General features: G+C 35.9%; 4 protein-coding genes across 6 annotated transcripts in view; 3 read left to right on the forward strand and 1 right to left on the reverse strand.

Moving 5' to 3' along the window:
- The first annotated feature begins 21 nt into the window (after positions 1-21).
- LOC110383062 (probable RNA-binding protein EIF1AD) lies at positions 22-982 on the forward strand. The gene is made up of 2 exons (XM_021343782.3): positions 22-272; positions 378-982. The coding sequence occupies exons 1-2, from the start codon at positions 150-152 to the stop codon at positions 708-710; spliced, it is 456 nt and encodes a 151-aa protein (XP_021199457.2). The 5' UTR covers positions 22-149; the 3' UTR covers positions 711-982.
- Positions 983-1,071: 89 nt separating this feature from the next.
- On the reverse strand, positions 1,072-2,609 carry LOC110383061 (speckle-type POZ protein-like). Its single transcript, XM_021343781.3, has one exon. The coding sequence runs from the start codon at positions 2,495-2,497 to the stop codon at positions 1,478-1,480; it is 1,020 nt and encodes a 339-aa protein (XP_021199456.1). The 5' UTR covers positions 2,498-2,609; the 3' UTR covers positions 1,072-1,477.
- Positions 2,610-2,900: 291 nt separating this feature from the next.
- LOC110383065 (ras-related protein Rab-30) lies at positions 2,901-9,572 on the forward strand. Its single transcript, XM_049841689.2, has 4 exons — positions 2,901-3,351; positions 4,457-4,640; positions 5,343-5,494; positions 6,949-9,572. Exons 1-4 carry the CDS (start codon positions 3,181-3,183, stop codon positions 7,048-7,050), a joined length of 609 nt encoding a protein of 202 aa, XP_049697646.1. The 5' UTR covers positions 2,901-3,180; the 3' UTR covers positions 7,051-9,572.
- Positions 9,573-10,161: 589 nt separating this feature from the next.
- Positions 10,162-16,860, forward strand: part of LOC110382600 (coronin-7) — a 28,469-nt gene continuing 21,770 nt past the window's right edge. For all 3 annotated transcript variants that reach the window (XM_064039332.1, XM_064039330.1, XM_064039331.1), the window contains exons 1-2: positions 10,162-10,235; positions 10,682-11,058. In XM_064039332.1, the coding sequence (XP_063895402.1) occupies positions 10,750-11,058 (309 nt within the window). In that variant the 5' untranslated portion in view covers positions 10,162-10,235; positions 10,682-10,749. The remainder of the gene's footprint in view (positions 10,236-10,681; positions 11,059-16,860) is intronic.

Genomic DNA, 16,860 nt, shown 5'->3' on the forward strand with positions numbered 1-16,860 from the left:
ATATAGTTAGTGAAATGGACCGCAATTCATCCCATAACATAACCTATGTTTGTGTTAGCGTGTGAAACTGTGAACATTACAAATTAAATTATTGAAAAATTGTTAGTAACTTGTTCATCTTATATAATTCATTTTAATGAAAAGCAAACATGTCTAAAGTAACTAAAAGGAAACATGTGATGAATGAAGCTCTGTGGGACGACTATGAGATGCCTAAAGAGAACCAAAGTATTGTAAAAGTTTTGAAAAGTAAAGGCAATAACTTGCATGAGGTACGTTATTCTCTATTTACATAATTTCCCCATAATTCGAGTGCACATTTATCTTGCTTTATTTATATTCAAATTGTGAAAATAATGATTACTTCTTGTTTTCAGATTACAACCCCTACTGGCGAGGAATACTTGGTGTCTATGCCAACTAAATTCAGAAAGAACATTTGGGTGAAAAGAGGTGATTATATTCTCGTTGAACCAATACCAGAAGGTGATAAAGTAAAAGCGGAAATAGTTAAAATAATGAATAAAGACTCTATCAAATATTACAAAGAAAATAATGTGTGGCCGAAAGAGTTTGACGAGAAGAAGGAAACTAGTGCTGATGGTGATGATGAGTTATTTGTGAACACTAATAGAAAACCTGTGATGACATATAGTGATAGTGACTCGGACAGTGATAGCAGTGACGGTGATGATGAAAGTGATAAATGATATTAATTGTTAAAAAAAGGTCCCGACATATCGAGAACTGCCTCCTCTTTGGGCAGTCGGTAAAAGAACTGTTTATTACAATCAAAAATTCTCTCAGTGATATCTTTTGAAGATTACTGTAATATATGCTTCAATTTCATGAATGTCTGCTAGATTAAAGGCACTATTTCACAGTGACCTGCAAGCTGGGGAATTAAATGAAATGAATAACAATGTTTGCAAAATAAGCAATATTAATGTTACTTGTATGTAATAAATGTTAATATTCTTAATGAGTGTTTAATTTTAATAAACTTTGGGATCAGGTTTATATTATAACTGACAACTTTAAAATATTTTTTGTAGAATCAAAGAACCAGCAGATAATTGAGTAAAACTTTAATATTTTTTAGGATTCTAATATAATTAGGTGCCCAACCTACAATAATTGAGTTACAATCAGATTTTCTACTTTTAATTCACAATTTCCTTCTTGGGATTTTTATAAAAATTATGCATAAATGCTTGAATAGATAAGAAGATTATATCCAATATACATATCACAGAACAAATAAATGTCATTAATTTATATTGAGCCCATGCCACAAAATAAATCTCTTATTTGCACATAATCATCAAAAAAAAGTTACATAATCTTTATATTCAGTAATAAATAATATTTTCAACTATATACATAACTTTGAAATTGTAGTAATTTATTAAGTACATTGCAAATGCATTAGGAATTTCATAAGAGTAAATATTGTCTCACTACATGATTTGATAGATTATTTTATATCTGCATCAATATCATCGGCCATGATGTATTCATAAATCCTTTTGATAAGTTCTACAGACTTCACTTTGGCCCATCCCTCAGTTTTAGTTATCAGTTTAGCCTGGCCATCTTTGATGAACTCCAGAGTCAACTGTTTTAAGGCATTTGCAGAGTGCAGGTCAGCCAGTTGCAGGGTTTCTATAGCATTATCAACTGTCAATTTCTTATGTAAAGCCTCTTCACAAAGACTCTTTAATCGACTAAGTTGATAATAGTCAGCTGCAGCCAACAATTTCTCTGGAATTTCATCAACTCTTGGAGCCTTATCACTGTATATAAAAGTCAGGACTTCTTTCAAGACTTCAGATTCAAGGGGTGATTCAACAACATTAGTGTAGCATTCTGTAGTATTGTGCTCAAAATGAGCTTTCATCACAGCACTGCGGCTGGCTAAAACCGCTTTGTGGACCTTATATTCAATCTGCTCAGCAGATTTCATGGTCACATCAGAAAACATGCCATTATTCAGCAAGTTCTCAAAGTCGTTACTTAATTGTGCTTCAGGTACGTTAGTGCGATCTACCTTTATATCATTAGTTACCATAAACTGGAACTTTAGTCTGAGACTTCCATCACTCAGCAAGAAAATATCTCTGCCGTCATAACTGGCGATATCTCGCTTGAACAGCGTGGCTAAATACTGCCACTTATTTGCCTGAACAGTATGGTATTCCTTTATAACAATAGAGCGCTCTTCGAAGCGTTTCAAACATATGGTCAAAATAGACTTCAAGAAAACAGGAGCAGGAGATAAATAATAGATTTCAATGATATCATTATCTCTCCCCAAGAATTGCATTTTTAATTGAAATCGAGATTCCGATAAATCGGCCGGATCTTTAGATTTTTCGGTGCGAAACTCTCGGGTAGTTTTGTTTTCCAATAGAACAATAAAATTTGGCACTGTCCAAATTATAGTGTTGATTTTCGTCTGCCCTTCGGTGCGGGTCGTATAATTAATAGTAGACATGTTTTAAAATCGAGACAAAGTTATTTATTCTCTTTCACAAACCGCCCCAAAAGGCGAAAACGAACCGCACCAAAATTGTTTTTGTTTTTTATTTTGTGGCTGTCATGTCAAAAATGACAAAATAGTGTTGTTTAACAGAAATCGGTAAGAATCGACTGAAACTTGACAGTTAAAGTTTACAGAGTATGTTTTATCACAAATGTTTGTGAATGTAGCAAGTAGCTCCACAATATTTATAATAGAAATAAACTGTTAAATCGCCAATTATTAATGTAATTTGTGTAAAAAAAGGCTTTTTTCCTTTATTAAATATCTTTATGTATAGATTAATTACATTACTAGAGCCTTCGAAGAAATTATTAAATGAATCAGATGAAAATATTTAGTTAGCGATCTTCGTAAAAGAATTCGATATTTTTTGCCTGACCGACGTCGATATTTTCGCTCTTGGAGTTTTCTTTCCATTGTTTTGGATAAAGAGTTGATTTGACAATTGACAGTCTGATTTCGCTATCTAATCTATAATGAACGTGTGATCGTAAAATAATCATGTTGATAAAATATCAGTGATTTATCGGTATGGAATAAACGTTCGATTCATCAAAGCGTAACAGTGAGAGGAGAAGATTATTAAATAAAAAATCTATTTTTTTTCCTGCGTCAAATGTTATTTGGTGTTCATTATGGAGGATTATAAGTTTCTATTTAAAGTAGTGTTAGTTGGTAATGCGGGCGTTGGGAAAACATGTTTGGTGCGTCGTTTTACTCAAGGCCTCTTCCCACCTGGGCAAGGTGCTACAATTGGTGTTGATTTCATGATTAAAACTGTTGAAGTTGACGGTGAGAAAGTGAAGGTGAGCTCCTTTAACGCTTTTACATATTTGGCTTTGTTATTGCATCATTTTTAGGGTTCCGTAGCCAAAATGGCAAAAACGGAACCCTTATAGTTTCGTCATGTCCGTCTGTCCGTCTGTCCGTCTGTCCGTCTGTCCGTCTGTCCGTCTGTCACAGCCGATTTACTCGGAAACTATAAGTACTACAGTGATGAAATTTGATGGGAATATGTGTTGTATGAACCGCTACAAAAATATGACACTAAATAGTAAAAAAAAGAATTGGGGGTGGGGCCCCCCATACATGTAACTGAGGGATGAAATTTTTTTTTTCGATGTACATACCCGTGTGGGGTATCAATGGAAAGGTCTTTTAAAATGATATAAAGTTTTCTAAAAAACATTTTTCTTAAAGTGAACGGTTTTTGAGATATCAGCTCTCAAAGTCGTAAAAAGTATGTCCCCCCCCCTCTATTTTTATAACTACGGGGTATAAAATTCTAAAAAAAATAGAGGTGATGCATGCTAATTAACTCTTTCAACGATTTTTGGTTTGATCAAAGTATCTCTTATAGTTTTTGAGATAGGTTGATTTAACTGTAATTTACGGAACCCTTCGTGCACGAGTCCGACTCGCACTTGGCCGGTTTTTAATGCTGGAATCGCTTGTTTGGGCAGTATGTTGTTTATGTTTTTGTTTCTAACTTAGACCTTGGCTGTAAAAATTGGATGTCCTTGTACTAAGGAATATAATGAACTCAATTAGAATCAGTTAAGGATTATACAGTCTAGGATTCAATAGCAAAGTGAAAGTTAATCAACAATTTTCATGCTACATAATAGCTAAAAGTCTATACTATGACTATACTATGTCTAGACTATGCCTTTCAGTTCTATCAGAATTCACACAGTTTTACTTTTTCTCCACATTTACAATACAGTGATTGTACTCAATATGTGCATCATTCATGCACAAAGTAAAATTAATCTATTGTAAGTCTACTGAAGTTATTTTAAAGTTTGTGATTATTTCAATTATCTATTTAAATATGCTTAGTTTTAATTTGCCTTATTACATAAATTAGAGTCACCTTAATAGGAAAAAATGTGTTATTTAATTTTTTAGTTACAAATATGGGACACTGCCGGTCAAGAGAGGTTCCGTTCAATAACCCAGAGCTACTACAGGTCTGCACACGCCCTTATATTGGTGTATGACATATCGTGCCAGCCAACATTTGACTGCTTGCCGGACTGGCTCAGAGAAATTGAGGAGTATGCCAACAATAAGGTTCTTAGGATATTAGTTGGTAAGGATTTTTTATGTCTAAGTACTTTTTACTTATACATATGTTAATTCTTTAGCGAGCAAAATGTATGAAAACATGTCATTTTAGGACAACACTATATAAATAGTCATTTTGTTGGGTTTCCAAAATATCCTAATGTCAATTGCTTGATCTGCACTCAAAATTAATATGAATAAAAACTGCCTTCTCATAATACAATACAACAAAATGTCCAAAAAGCTTATTTGGATACCACTATCAATGCTTCTTCTATAAGCGCTTGATGCTCCTGTTTTTTATTTTTACTGCATGTGCTATAAGAAATGAAAGTGAGATGTTCAGTTGACATAATTATCATAATGATTGAAAAGAGAAAGTATATAGCATTGCAAGACCTTGCGTTATTACATTACAATTGGGGACATGACCTTATTTATACAGGAACTTGTTAGTGAATTCATTGATTCATTTGACCCTAATTCCAGACCACTAACCAAACTCAAACTGGATGTGATAAATGGTAGGGTGGCCATTAAGGTTAAGGACACCAATCTATTATCAATTACTTTCAGGGTTTTATAGAACTTTTGTCACTAATGTGGTAAATACAAAGTTTAACAATATAGTGAACAGATTTTCTCACAAGTTTCACTAATAGATTGAGTGATTTACGAGGAAGTTGATATTGCTAGTTTTATTACACATTGGTGTGACAACTTTCAGGTAATAAAACTGACAGAGAAGACAGAGAGATTCCGAGGCATATTGGGGAGGATTTCGCTCAGCGCCATGGCATGTACTTCCTGGAGACTTCTGCAAAAGAGGCCGAGAATGTCGAGCGATTGTTCATGGAGATAGCTGTTGAACTAATGGAAGTAAGTTTGTTTTCTTTTCATCTATTATTAAAGCATGCTACTTACGTTTTTTATTGTGTAATGTAAAATCACCCCATTTTTTTTTCTCAGACATGTTAAATTTTCGTTTTTACTACTGAAATATTTGCAAACATATAAAATACAGATTGTCGCAACTACAGAGAGGTGGCGTAATGAGTCATATTTCACCTACTAGCTCTCATAATAATATTATTTACGTTATCTATGAGTTACGTTGCACACTTTACCTACTTAACAATTACGTAAACTATAGTGATGAAAATAAAATTGACACGTAGTTTTAAAACAAATAAAATATCATCATTTTCATAATATCGTAAGTGAGTCATTGATTGAGAAACAATACATAATTTACCACCGCTTTGTATTCCTGCCCTTGGCACTTCTCACAATTATTTCCGGCTACGCGAAATACAAAGAGTGGCCGTGGAATATTATCACACAGCAGTGGATTTAACTTCTGATATCGCCGATGGATATTCAAATCCAACTGATTGTTCATAGCTACGATATAACGTATTTATTTATCTAGGAAGGTAACGGGTATCATACCCATATCACGGGTAGCTACGGAGAAATTGTACAAAACAGCCGAAAACATTCAAATGGCTACGCCAGACCCTCTCGTTATTATTACTTAGTCTGAAAAGGCGGCAAAAACACCTGTTCATGAATATCAACAAAGAATGAATAATAAATTAGACACTTTGTGTGGATTTACCTATGTATTTACTACCTACTCATTGGTTTATCCAATATCCAGGCAAAACCCGTGAACAGCTAAACTTGTTTTTTTTTTAATATTATTATATATTAATGTCATTCCATAAGATCTTATAATTAGATCTGCTCGTTTGGTAATTTTTGAGTTTCCCAATAAGACACCTGACATCAAAAATACATGACCGCTTCATACTAACGAGATTCTTATTTCGTAAGTGTACCTGTATGCCTTCTATTCCCATGAGGTTTCTGGATAAAGTAGGGCACCGGGCCTGAAGTCGATATGTATACCTTACATCCGCAATGAACGTAGTTGACCTATTTATTTCGCACGAATGTGTACGCTAGCTAGAACCGCTCTCGACTAATGTACCAAACGAGACCTGAATTATTAAACCCTTTAGATTTGATTGCGTTTTCTGGGAATACAAGAAGAATCACTTCATCATCGTAGGATGAAGTGTGACGTTGTTGTAATCACTTCTGGTTTTCAATTTAAATACTCCGCAGCAATTGCAATTATATTTACAAAGACTTAATTTTTACTCTAAATTGTATCACAACAATTTAGAAAGTATATTCGAGGCCCTTTAAAAACTGTGACTGGCTCCTTACGCTTTCAGAATACCTACCAAATCCTGGTAATCTTGGTTGGCGGTAAAAAAGTTAAGTTTAACTTCATCCCTAACTTGTGATTTTTTATATTTCAGCAAGCTAAGTGCAAGGAGTTGCCGAAATATGATGGCAGCTTAGGACCGATCAACGGGAAGACAACGTCGGTAGGCGACAGTTCATGTTGTCTACGTTCGTAAATATTACGAATTTATCTCATTGATATTATTAGCTGTTAACATTGCGGTGTTTTTGAAAAGATGGTTTTTATGTAGATTGCATAGGTAAGCTTGTCATTTCTCTGTTTCTTAAAATGCGTTTCTATGTGCGCTGAACAACAATTAAAATAATATTATGTATAACAAGTTAACATGCAGATTTTACTAATTCGTTTTCGGCACAGGCTTGAAATTTATCTAGACCTTTATGTATTTCTTTTAGTATAACATCGGCAATAGCGCGCTTCACTTAAGTATAATAGTAGTACATATTTAATGGTATAATTTAGAACTAGTTACCATTTAAGATGAAGGAATTGATATTTGTTGTAAACAAAATATATTATTGATTATAATTTTGTGATAGTCGTTGTGTTTTTTACTTTTTTTATTCTTGCCAACGAACGAAGGACTGATGAGATTTTTTATATGTATATTTTGATTAAATCTTTTCAAAAATGCTGCATACATGTCGTGTATTTCGTAGAACGGAGGTCATTCCACTTGCTTTTAAGTGCTGTGCCGTTGTCACAATGTCATGACGTCGTGGTCATATTGTCATTCGTCAGTCACTCATTTGTGTCAATTCGTAGATGTAGTGTATCGGTACCATTATATTGCATATCAAGTGTTAATTCTATTTATAATGTAAAAATGAGACCAACTATAGGTTTACTCGATTCAATGTACATACATACATAATTTTCATGTGACGATGGCGAAGATTATGTACTTTTTAACAAATGATTGATACATAACCATGAGTCCCAACAAAAAAAAAATAGTTTAGAAGGTCCCTTAGCAAAATTTGGCGCCACTTTAATATCAGTTTAACAGGGTTGGGCACAAAGAACCACGCCTAACTTAGTCGATTGAAATCGATAAAGGTAATTACATCGACGATTGATTTATATCTTTTGAATACTGATGAGTTTAACTACGTTTAACATTGTTTTTTGTATGAATAATAGTAGCGTGAATTTAATTGGTTTAAATTACAGAACATGGTCATGTAAGGGGTAGTTAGTGGTAATTGCGAGTTGTAAATCAATTATCTGTCAAGAATGTTGCTGGTCTTCGCCGGTAACGTCAAAACTGTCATGACATTGTCCCAATGTAATCAAGTTATACAATTTTGCTGTTTGCAACTTTTGTTACTATTGTAAACTTTAGTGTTACCCTTGATGATTTGTAAAAATGTTGTAAAACGAATATTTGATGTTTTATGATTCAGAATTTCTTTGTAGGTTTGTTTGTAATAATTCGCCATTAATGACATTTATAGATTACGAATAGCAGTAAATGAACCTACAGTAACATTATTTAACCAGTATTTTGCTTGTACTTATGAAGTATTATTTTTTACTAAGACTATTTTAGCGCATTTTTACAAATATCTATGGGTTTAACAGATTGACTTCGGAATGGTTAACTAGATAATGTAGGTTAATATTACTGAAATACTATTTTGTAGACAATTGAATAGCATTAGTGTACACTTAAAATAGTAAAAGTACGAACTGAAGGTAATCGCAGGAATTACAGAATTGGAGACTGTTTTTTATGCAGGTCATATGCATTTTTGGATGAAACTGAAGTCAAGGCACGATTTCGTTTTTGTTTTTACTACTGTAAATGTTCAATAGGCAGCTGCAATTCTGTTAAGAACTAATATACTCATCATGCAAGAATTTGTGACTAACGTTGTCGTTACTTCAATTTAAATTCTCTAGACAGGCATTTCGTGATTCAACTAAACCTTAACAGATAAAATTGAAAACGTTAATAGGTGTAAGGGATATTTTTATTACATTCCTCATAGTAAGTTCACTAGGATGTCTACTATTAGTAACAGGTCGTTCTTATGGTAATGGTGGTAGGGAAGAATGGTAATGTGATCTCATTGAAACATGAATAGTTTCTTTAAAAAACTTATTTTTATTATGGATCCATTTATCATTATATATATGTTAATTTTGCTACAATATACTTAAGCTACATAATAGTGTTTTAGTAAATTGTTAATTTTAACTTAGTGTTAAAAAATAATATTTATTATTTTTTGTTGTAGGTGCCTATTGTGGAATTTTATATGTTAAAACATTTTTTATACCTAACATCACACTAACCATATAATGCACATATACGTGGTTTTCAAAGAATGTTATTATTATAGTTAAATATTTCATGTTGTTCGTAATTTTGTGCAATATAAAGTTTATTTTTGTCGGCCACACTTGCCAAGTTGACAACGCTAATTTTAAATATATTTTTACCTGTGTTATAAATTGCATATGTTTTATGCTTATTTGTAATGTTGAATTCATCTAATACAGTTTAAAGTTGGTTTGTGGCTGGTTGCACTATTATTGGATCTGAAATATGTAATTGAATAAATGTTTCCCATATTACATTGATTATAAATATATTGAAATTAATCCTCACCAAAGAAATTGAATTATTGTAATACTCTGATTATAATAAATGATCACTTTGGATATAAAGTTGTGTATTTTACTTACTTGACTAGTTCACCTTTCCAAATTACACGCAAAAGCCTTTGAATACTCTTTTTAAAAAAGCCTACAAAAATAAAAATACCTAGAAGGGGTAGATATTTTTTAACTGTAATGTGTCATCACAGAGTGATCTGACTGTAGCGATTTGAACTTACTTTCCATTAGTAATTGAGTACATAACTAAATGCAACAATAAAATAAATATAAAAATAGAATTTTAAACTTGCGCCTTGTCAATAAAGTGAGTGCAAATGTTTTTACAAATTGTATCCGAAAGATTCTGCAAGAAGCGGAACGCGAAACATAAGTGCTGTAGCAGAAATTACTAAATTCAATTTAAAAAATCGACTAAGACCAAAATAATTTAAGGAAATACGTACCAAAACTTTTCGATAGTTTCATTCATAACTTTTTTCATTAGAAATTATTGATTTTGAATAATCTGAAAATAAGAAAGTGATTCACAACTCTAAATCGAATTAATTTCGCTTACCTCTTGAAATGTCAACGCACGGCATCGACTATAGTGTTTATATTATTTATCGATCCACTCTAATGTCGCTTTGAAATCACAGCTTTGAAATGGCCGACGTTTAGGGGGAGTGTCTAGCGGAAATCAGAATTTCTGAGTAATTTTTACCAGATAAGGTGAGTGGTTGATTAAAAATTATATTTTTTATTGTAAAGAAAACAACATAAAACTTAATTGCCCCACAAAACTCAGGATTATAACTAGTTGAAAGCGTTTCCGGTGCGACAGCCGGCCGAGTTATTCAAAACAAAAGGTGTTTTTATGGTATTTTGTATTTTTCCATACAGGTATTTAAGGTGTTCTGTTACAACTTTGTTGTATATGTAGATAAACTATCTGTTTTTTATATATAATACTAAGTTTCTGTTACAATTCTTCTATGTGATTATGGTACAAAGAAATACTGCGCCTATGCCTCTAGCCTGATTTTTTCTAATTAGAAATGCAATTAGGGTATGTTTAATGTTTATTGTTGGTTAAAAATACCGTAATGCAGTGTTAAATTCGTTTATGAGCAATAAGAGGTACTTTAAAAATTTTAAGTTGGTGAAAATTGTTTCAGATTTACACACTTCTTCATACATTCCAAATTGAAAAGACTGAGAAACTTTTTTAAAAAAGTGGATAATCATGGCTTGGCGTTTCAAAGCCTCTAAGTATAAAAATGCGGCACCAATCGTGCCTAAGCCGGAGGCATGCATTCGGGACATTTGTGTTGGATCATATCAGACATATGGGAATAACATTTGTGCGTCTGCGGCGTTCATGGCGTTTAACTGGGAGCATGTGGGGTCAAGCATGGCTGTGCTGCCGTTAGACGACTGTGGGAGGAAGAGCAAGACAATGCCTCTGCTTCATGCACACTCCGACACCATAACAGATATGGAGTTCTCACCATTCCATGATGGATTGCTACTGACAGGATCACAGGATTCCTTGGTAAGTCATTGATTATTAAGATAATTTGCATTTAATAAAAAAATATCATTATTATTACTCCCAAAATTGCTTTAAGTATATTGTGATCAGAAAATATTTTTTTTAAAGGTATATAATACTTTGAATGTTACATTTTTTTATATTATAACTGTCTATCCTACTCACCATTTTGTGAATTAGTATCTCCCCACTTAAATTGCTGTACAGTCAGTGTACACATTAAGATAATCATTCAATAAGCACAATTTCATATTTTCAATGGCAGTAATAATGAAGAAAAAAAAATGTTTTATATTTAAATTTAAATAATTTAGGCCCATACAAATCCTGAAAATGAGTCCCAATACAAAATATTTAATCTTATTTTGGCTCCAAATGATAAATCTGCACTGTCTATGTGCACATATTATCATAGACCTCTTTACTCACTCAAGTGTGCAAACTAGATTTTGACTTTCCAACGGCAATATTTTAGCTATTATGACTTGAAGATTTCTTTTAATGTGGTTAAACTTCAAATACTAGACTATCATGCTTATACCAAATGAGAGTAAGCAGAATAATTATTATAATTCTGGAGAACACAGATATATGGAATTTTGTATGTTAGCCGCATATTTGTTTTATTTGTTGAGCTAGAAACAATTGTTATGTTAGAATTTTAGTACAAATATGTGTTAATTGAATATTCTGAGACATAGCACAATACATAGCATTTAATTCTTTAGATAAGTAATCTTAGAACTTCATTCTGAAGTACCTATCTTCAGAATTAAGTTCTAAGTTAGTCAGCTAGGTCTTAAGTAATCTCAGGAATAACATTTTTATTCATTTACTTTTACAATTACATACTAATTCCATTTATTATATGAGGCCATATCATACATAAAACTAATATTATGAGATCAAATAGTTTTTATAATAATTTATTTTAAACTCTATTTTAATTCATAATTAAGTTAAGTGAGTAATGCAGCTGTCATCAATTGGAGTTGAACTACATTACTATTATTTGTTCTACTAATATTATCATTGTAACCAGTAACACAGTGAAAGGGTATTTGTAAAAAGTGATAATAGCAACAATGTGAGTAGATAAAAACTCGTACTTATCACTTGAAACTTGCAACAAGATAAATAAATGTCATGTTATTTCACTCACATTTTGTTCTAAGATTGTGGTGACTCACAGGATTGGTCTGTAGTCTGTACTAGTAACAGCTATGAGCTACATGTTCCTTTTAATATAGTTAGATTAAAAACAGAGTCCAAAAAATGAAAAATTAATATCTGAGTTGTTATTGTCATTAAAAGATACAACGTGGTCGAGATCAGAAAGCAAAACTGTTTTATTTCGAATACCAACATTACAAAATATTATTCTTGACATCTAACAAAACAAATCACAAAGGAGGTGCAAACATAACATACCTTTCCCTCATAATGATTGGTAAAGACTAATTAATTCAATTACAAATAAAATCTACTTCTAACATAAATTAACTTAATCATTAGGAATTCCTACAACATCCGGCCATAATTCGGGCGGTGGAATCACAATCGGCGGATCCTGTGATAGTTCAGAATCCGTCTCGTTGCCTGGCTGGCTGTCAATGACAGGTGAACCCTTATCAGACGTGTCTTGCGATCTGGCCAGTATTTGATCTGCATGTCGCCGATGCAGCTCGCCATCTTCCGTCCTTACCAAATAAGTGGTCGGACCCTCTACCGTCTCCACGGTGGCCCGGCACCACTTGTTCCCGGGCCCGTACATGCGTATTAGCACGGGCTGCAGCAGCGTAAAGTCCGCGTCGTGCGCTGCGCCGCCGCCTCCAGTTGCTGCTCGGTGCGGCTCGGCATCGAGTCGGGATGTAGGCTCGACACGGCCGTCCTGTATCTTCGCCCATTCAGTAGCTCGGCAGGTGTCTTGTTCGTGGAACTATTTGGTAACGTCCGTAAATAATATAAAACTTTGCACAGTCTCTCTTGCCACTGCATGTCCAAATTCCCTAACTTCTTCATTTTATTTTTAAATGTTTGAATCGTGCGTTCAATTTGCCCGTTAGTCTCTGGGTGATAGGGCGGTGAATACAAATGCTTAATACCATTCCTTTTCAGAAAATTATTAAATTCATCCGAGGTGAATGCACGTCCATTATCAGACACCAAAACTTCGGGCAGCCCTTGTGATGAGAAAATTTTCCTTAGAACAGCTATCACCGTACTACTATTCATTCCTGGTACGATTTCAGCCTCAAACCATTTGCTGTAGCTGTCTACTAGTACTAAAAAAAGTTTTTCCCTGAAAGGGCCCCGCGAAATCCACATGCACACGGCTCCACGGCTTCTCTGGAACTATCCATGTCTGCGGATCTTTTGGTGGGTTATTTCTTACAAGCTGACATTGCTGACAGTTGGCCACCACTCTCTCAATCTGCCGATCCATGTCGACCCACCACACGTAACCTCTTGCATACGCTTTTGTTTGGACAATGCCCGCATGAGGGTCATGTAACAACTTTAACACTTTGTCCTGTAAGGACGTAGGTATTATGACTCTGTTGCTCCACAATAAACAACCTTTATTATGTGAAAGAGCCTCTCTCCGTGTCCAATAAGCTTGTAGGCTCGGGTCCATGTTCCTTCGCGGCCATCCGTGCAATACATGAAACATTACTTTTTGTAATACTAAATCTCTATTGGTCTCCGCGGCTATCTTACTAGCATCCAGCTCCCAGCCACTCGGCTGCTCCTCCAGCAGCAGCACGTCGCGCAGCACCTCCTCCTGCACGCTCGACGTGTCCGGAGCAGTCCACCGGCTCAATGCGTCCGCGTTGCCGATTAATTTACCAGGCCTGTATTTAATGCTGTAATTATAACTGGACAGTTTCAATGACCAGCGCAACATTCTCGGTGAAATCTGGTCTGGAATTGGTTTCGCAGGGTTAAATAAACCCACCAACGGCTTATGATCTGTCACAATAGAAAATCTGCGACCCGCCAAGAATTCGTGAAACTTAGTCACTCCAAATATAATGGCCAGGGCCTCTTTATCAATCTGCCCATATCGTCTCTCATGCGGCTGAAGTGTCCGTGAGGCCATCATCACCGGCCTCTCAGAGCCGTCGTCCATGACGTGAGCAATAATCGCTCCGAGACCATATTCCGATGAATCACAAATGAGAAGTAGTTCTTTTTGCAAATCATAGCCTACCAATGTTCGCTCTGAAGCGAGTAATCGCTTCGCCTCCACAAATGCTTCTTGTTCCTTCTCACCCCACCTCCAAGGTCTTTTTGATTCTAAAAGTCGATATAGTGGTTCCAACACCGTGCTCTTGTCAGGCAAGAACTTTTCATAGAAATTATATAAGCCCAGGAAGGCACGTAAGGTCTCTCTGTTCGTTGGGGCTGACTTTTCTTGAATCTCTTTGACTTTCGCTGGTGCTGGGTGAAGTCCTTCTGCATCAATCATGTGTCCCAGGAATGTAATGCTGTTCGCAGCGAACACACATTTCCTTACGTTCAGGCGGAGTCCCATCTGTTGCAGCTTGTTCAGCACTTCTCTAAGTCTCCGGTTGTGTTCATCCATCGTGACTCCAGTGACAGCAATGTCATCTAACAGACACGCCACTCCATCCATACCCGCTAACGCTGTTGACATTAGGCGTTGAAAAATTGCTGGCGCCGCGCTCACACCAAATGGCAAGCGATTCACTTTCATTAGGCCGATCGGAGTGTTCAGCGTGAGCATCATCGCTGTCTCGTCGTCTACCTTCAATTGTGTGTACGCGTTTTTCAAGTCCAGCTTACTAAATATTCTGCCGCCACTGAGTCTTACAAACGCTTCCACAGACGTCGGTAGCGGATAGATGTCTGTATCTATAGCGGCGTTCACCGTGGCACGATAATCGCCACATATACGTATTGTTGTGTCCTGTTTTATTACCGGCGTGATTGGCGTCGCCCACTCAGAATAACGAACAGGTGTCAGTACACCCGCCTTCACCATCTCGTTCAATTGTCTAATTACTTTTTCTCTAAGCGGGTAGGGCACAACGCGAGCCTTTAAGAAACGGGGCGTAGCTTCGCGCCGTACGTGAAGTTTTACCTCAGGACCTTTGTACTCGCCAAGGCCTTCTAAATAGTTCAGGAAAGTCTCTTCTGTATGGTTCTATCTCCTCTTCAGTCCAGCACAAACCTGATACCTGAAGGCCTAGTGCATGGAACCAGTTCCTTCCCAGCAGATTTGGTCCATTCCCGGATACTACAACCAGTTCACATTGTGCTTCCTTATTAGCTAGCACAACACGCACATCTGCTAGCCCTAATACTTTCAAAGGGTCTTGAGTCCATGTCACAAGCTTTAGATTGGTAGCCCGGAGGGAAGGGGGCGTCGACCAAAGCCTCTTGTATGTCGCTTCCGACATAATGGTCCGAGATGCACCCGAGTCCACTTCCATAGATATTTGAACGCCGTCTATCATAACGTCTGTGGTAATAGGTGGTGAGTAATTTTCTACACAGACATATACGCCCATCATCTTCTCAATCGAAGTGTTACTCGCGTTGGCTTCTCTCATATCGTCGACCTGGTGTTCCCGACCTGGCTTTGGAGCAGGCCGCCGCAATGTGCCCAAACTTCTTGCAGTAGAAACATTTCGCCTTAACAAACGGACAGCGCTCCCCCGGCCGGTGTGCACGTACGCACCGCCGACACTCGTTCGATTTAACAATACCAATATCCATCGGCTCAGCCTCTGTGACACTAGACGGAGTTTGCTTAGACTCACTAGCCACACACGCAGGGTACAAATCAGGGAACGTCACTTGATAGTCCAGACACATTTGTAACGCGACCTCGTAGGTCAAGTCTTTCTTTTCAATAAGTCGCGTCGCAAGCGATCGTCCCGCACCCCCAGTACTAGTCGGTCTCTCAACTGGCGTTTTAAGTCTATGAAATTGCAATTTGCACCAAGCAGACTTATAGCCGCCACAAAGTCTTGCACGCTTTCACCTTGCACTTGTTGACGTTTATAAAATTTTCCCGCTTGCAAAATTTCGTTAACCTCGGGTTCATAAAACTGATCCAAAACCGTAAAAATGTCCGCCAACGGCACTTCTGTTGGACGTTTTGGAACAAGAAGTGATGCAATTAACGCAAAAGTTTCTTTTCCGCACTGAGAAAGAAACAGCGATCGTCCTTTGTCTAGGTTATGTTTGTCGTAACCCGCCGCATCCAGCGCGCACAATAACTGTTCTTTATAATCACACCACTTATCAGTTTTTGGGTTAAACTGCCCGGGAAACACTATATTCGTTATATTTGCCGTCATTTTCACCGAAATCTAACTTATTTTCCGCAGTCGCCAATAAAAGATACAACGTGGTCGAGATCAGAAAGCAAAACTGTTTTATTTCGAATACCAACATTACAAAATATTATTCTTGACATCTAACAAAACAAATCACAAAGGAGGTGCAAACATAACAGTCATCATCATCCTACTTTCTGCTAACATTATAAATGAAAAAGTTTGTATGTTCATAACTAAAACAGAAATTAAAAACTATTGGTTGGATTTTGATGAAATATAGCTTATATATCATATAGCCTACTTTTTATCCGTGTGCTGGAAGGCGATCAACCAGGACACTGATGAACCGCGGGCGGAAGCTAGTCATTTAATATTTCTAGCCTAGGACCTATTGTCATACATACATAGGAGTTAGGACATTCAAACATTTTCTTCTAAGCAAGCAACAACAGGAGAGCCAATTATGAGATACTTTCTGTAGGACATA

This window comes from Helicoverpa armigera, chromosome 19 (assembly GCF_030705265.1).
Source record: "Helicoverpa armigera isolate CAAS_96S chromosome 19, ASM3070526v1, whole genome shotgun sequence".
Classification (NCBI taxonomy): Eukaryota; Metazoa; Arthropoda; class Insecta; order Lepidoptera; family Noctuidae; genus Helicoverpa; species Helicoverpa armigera.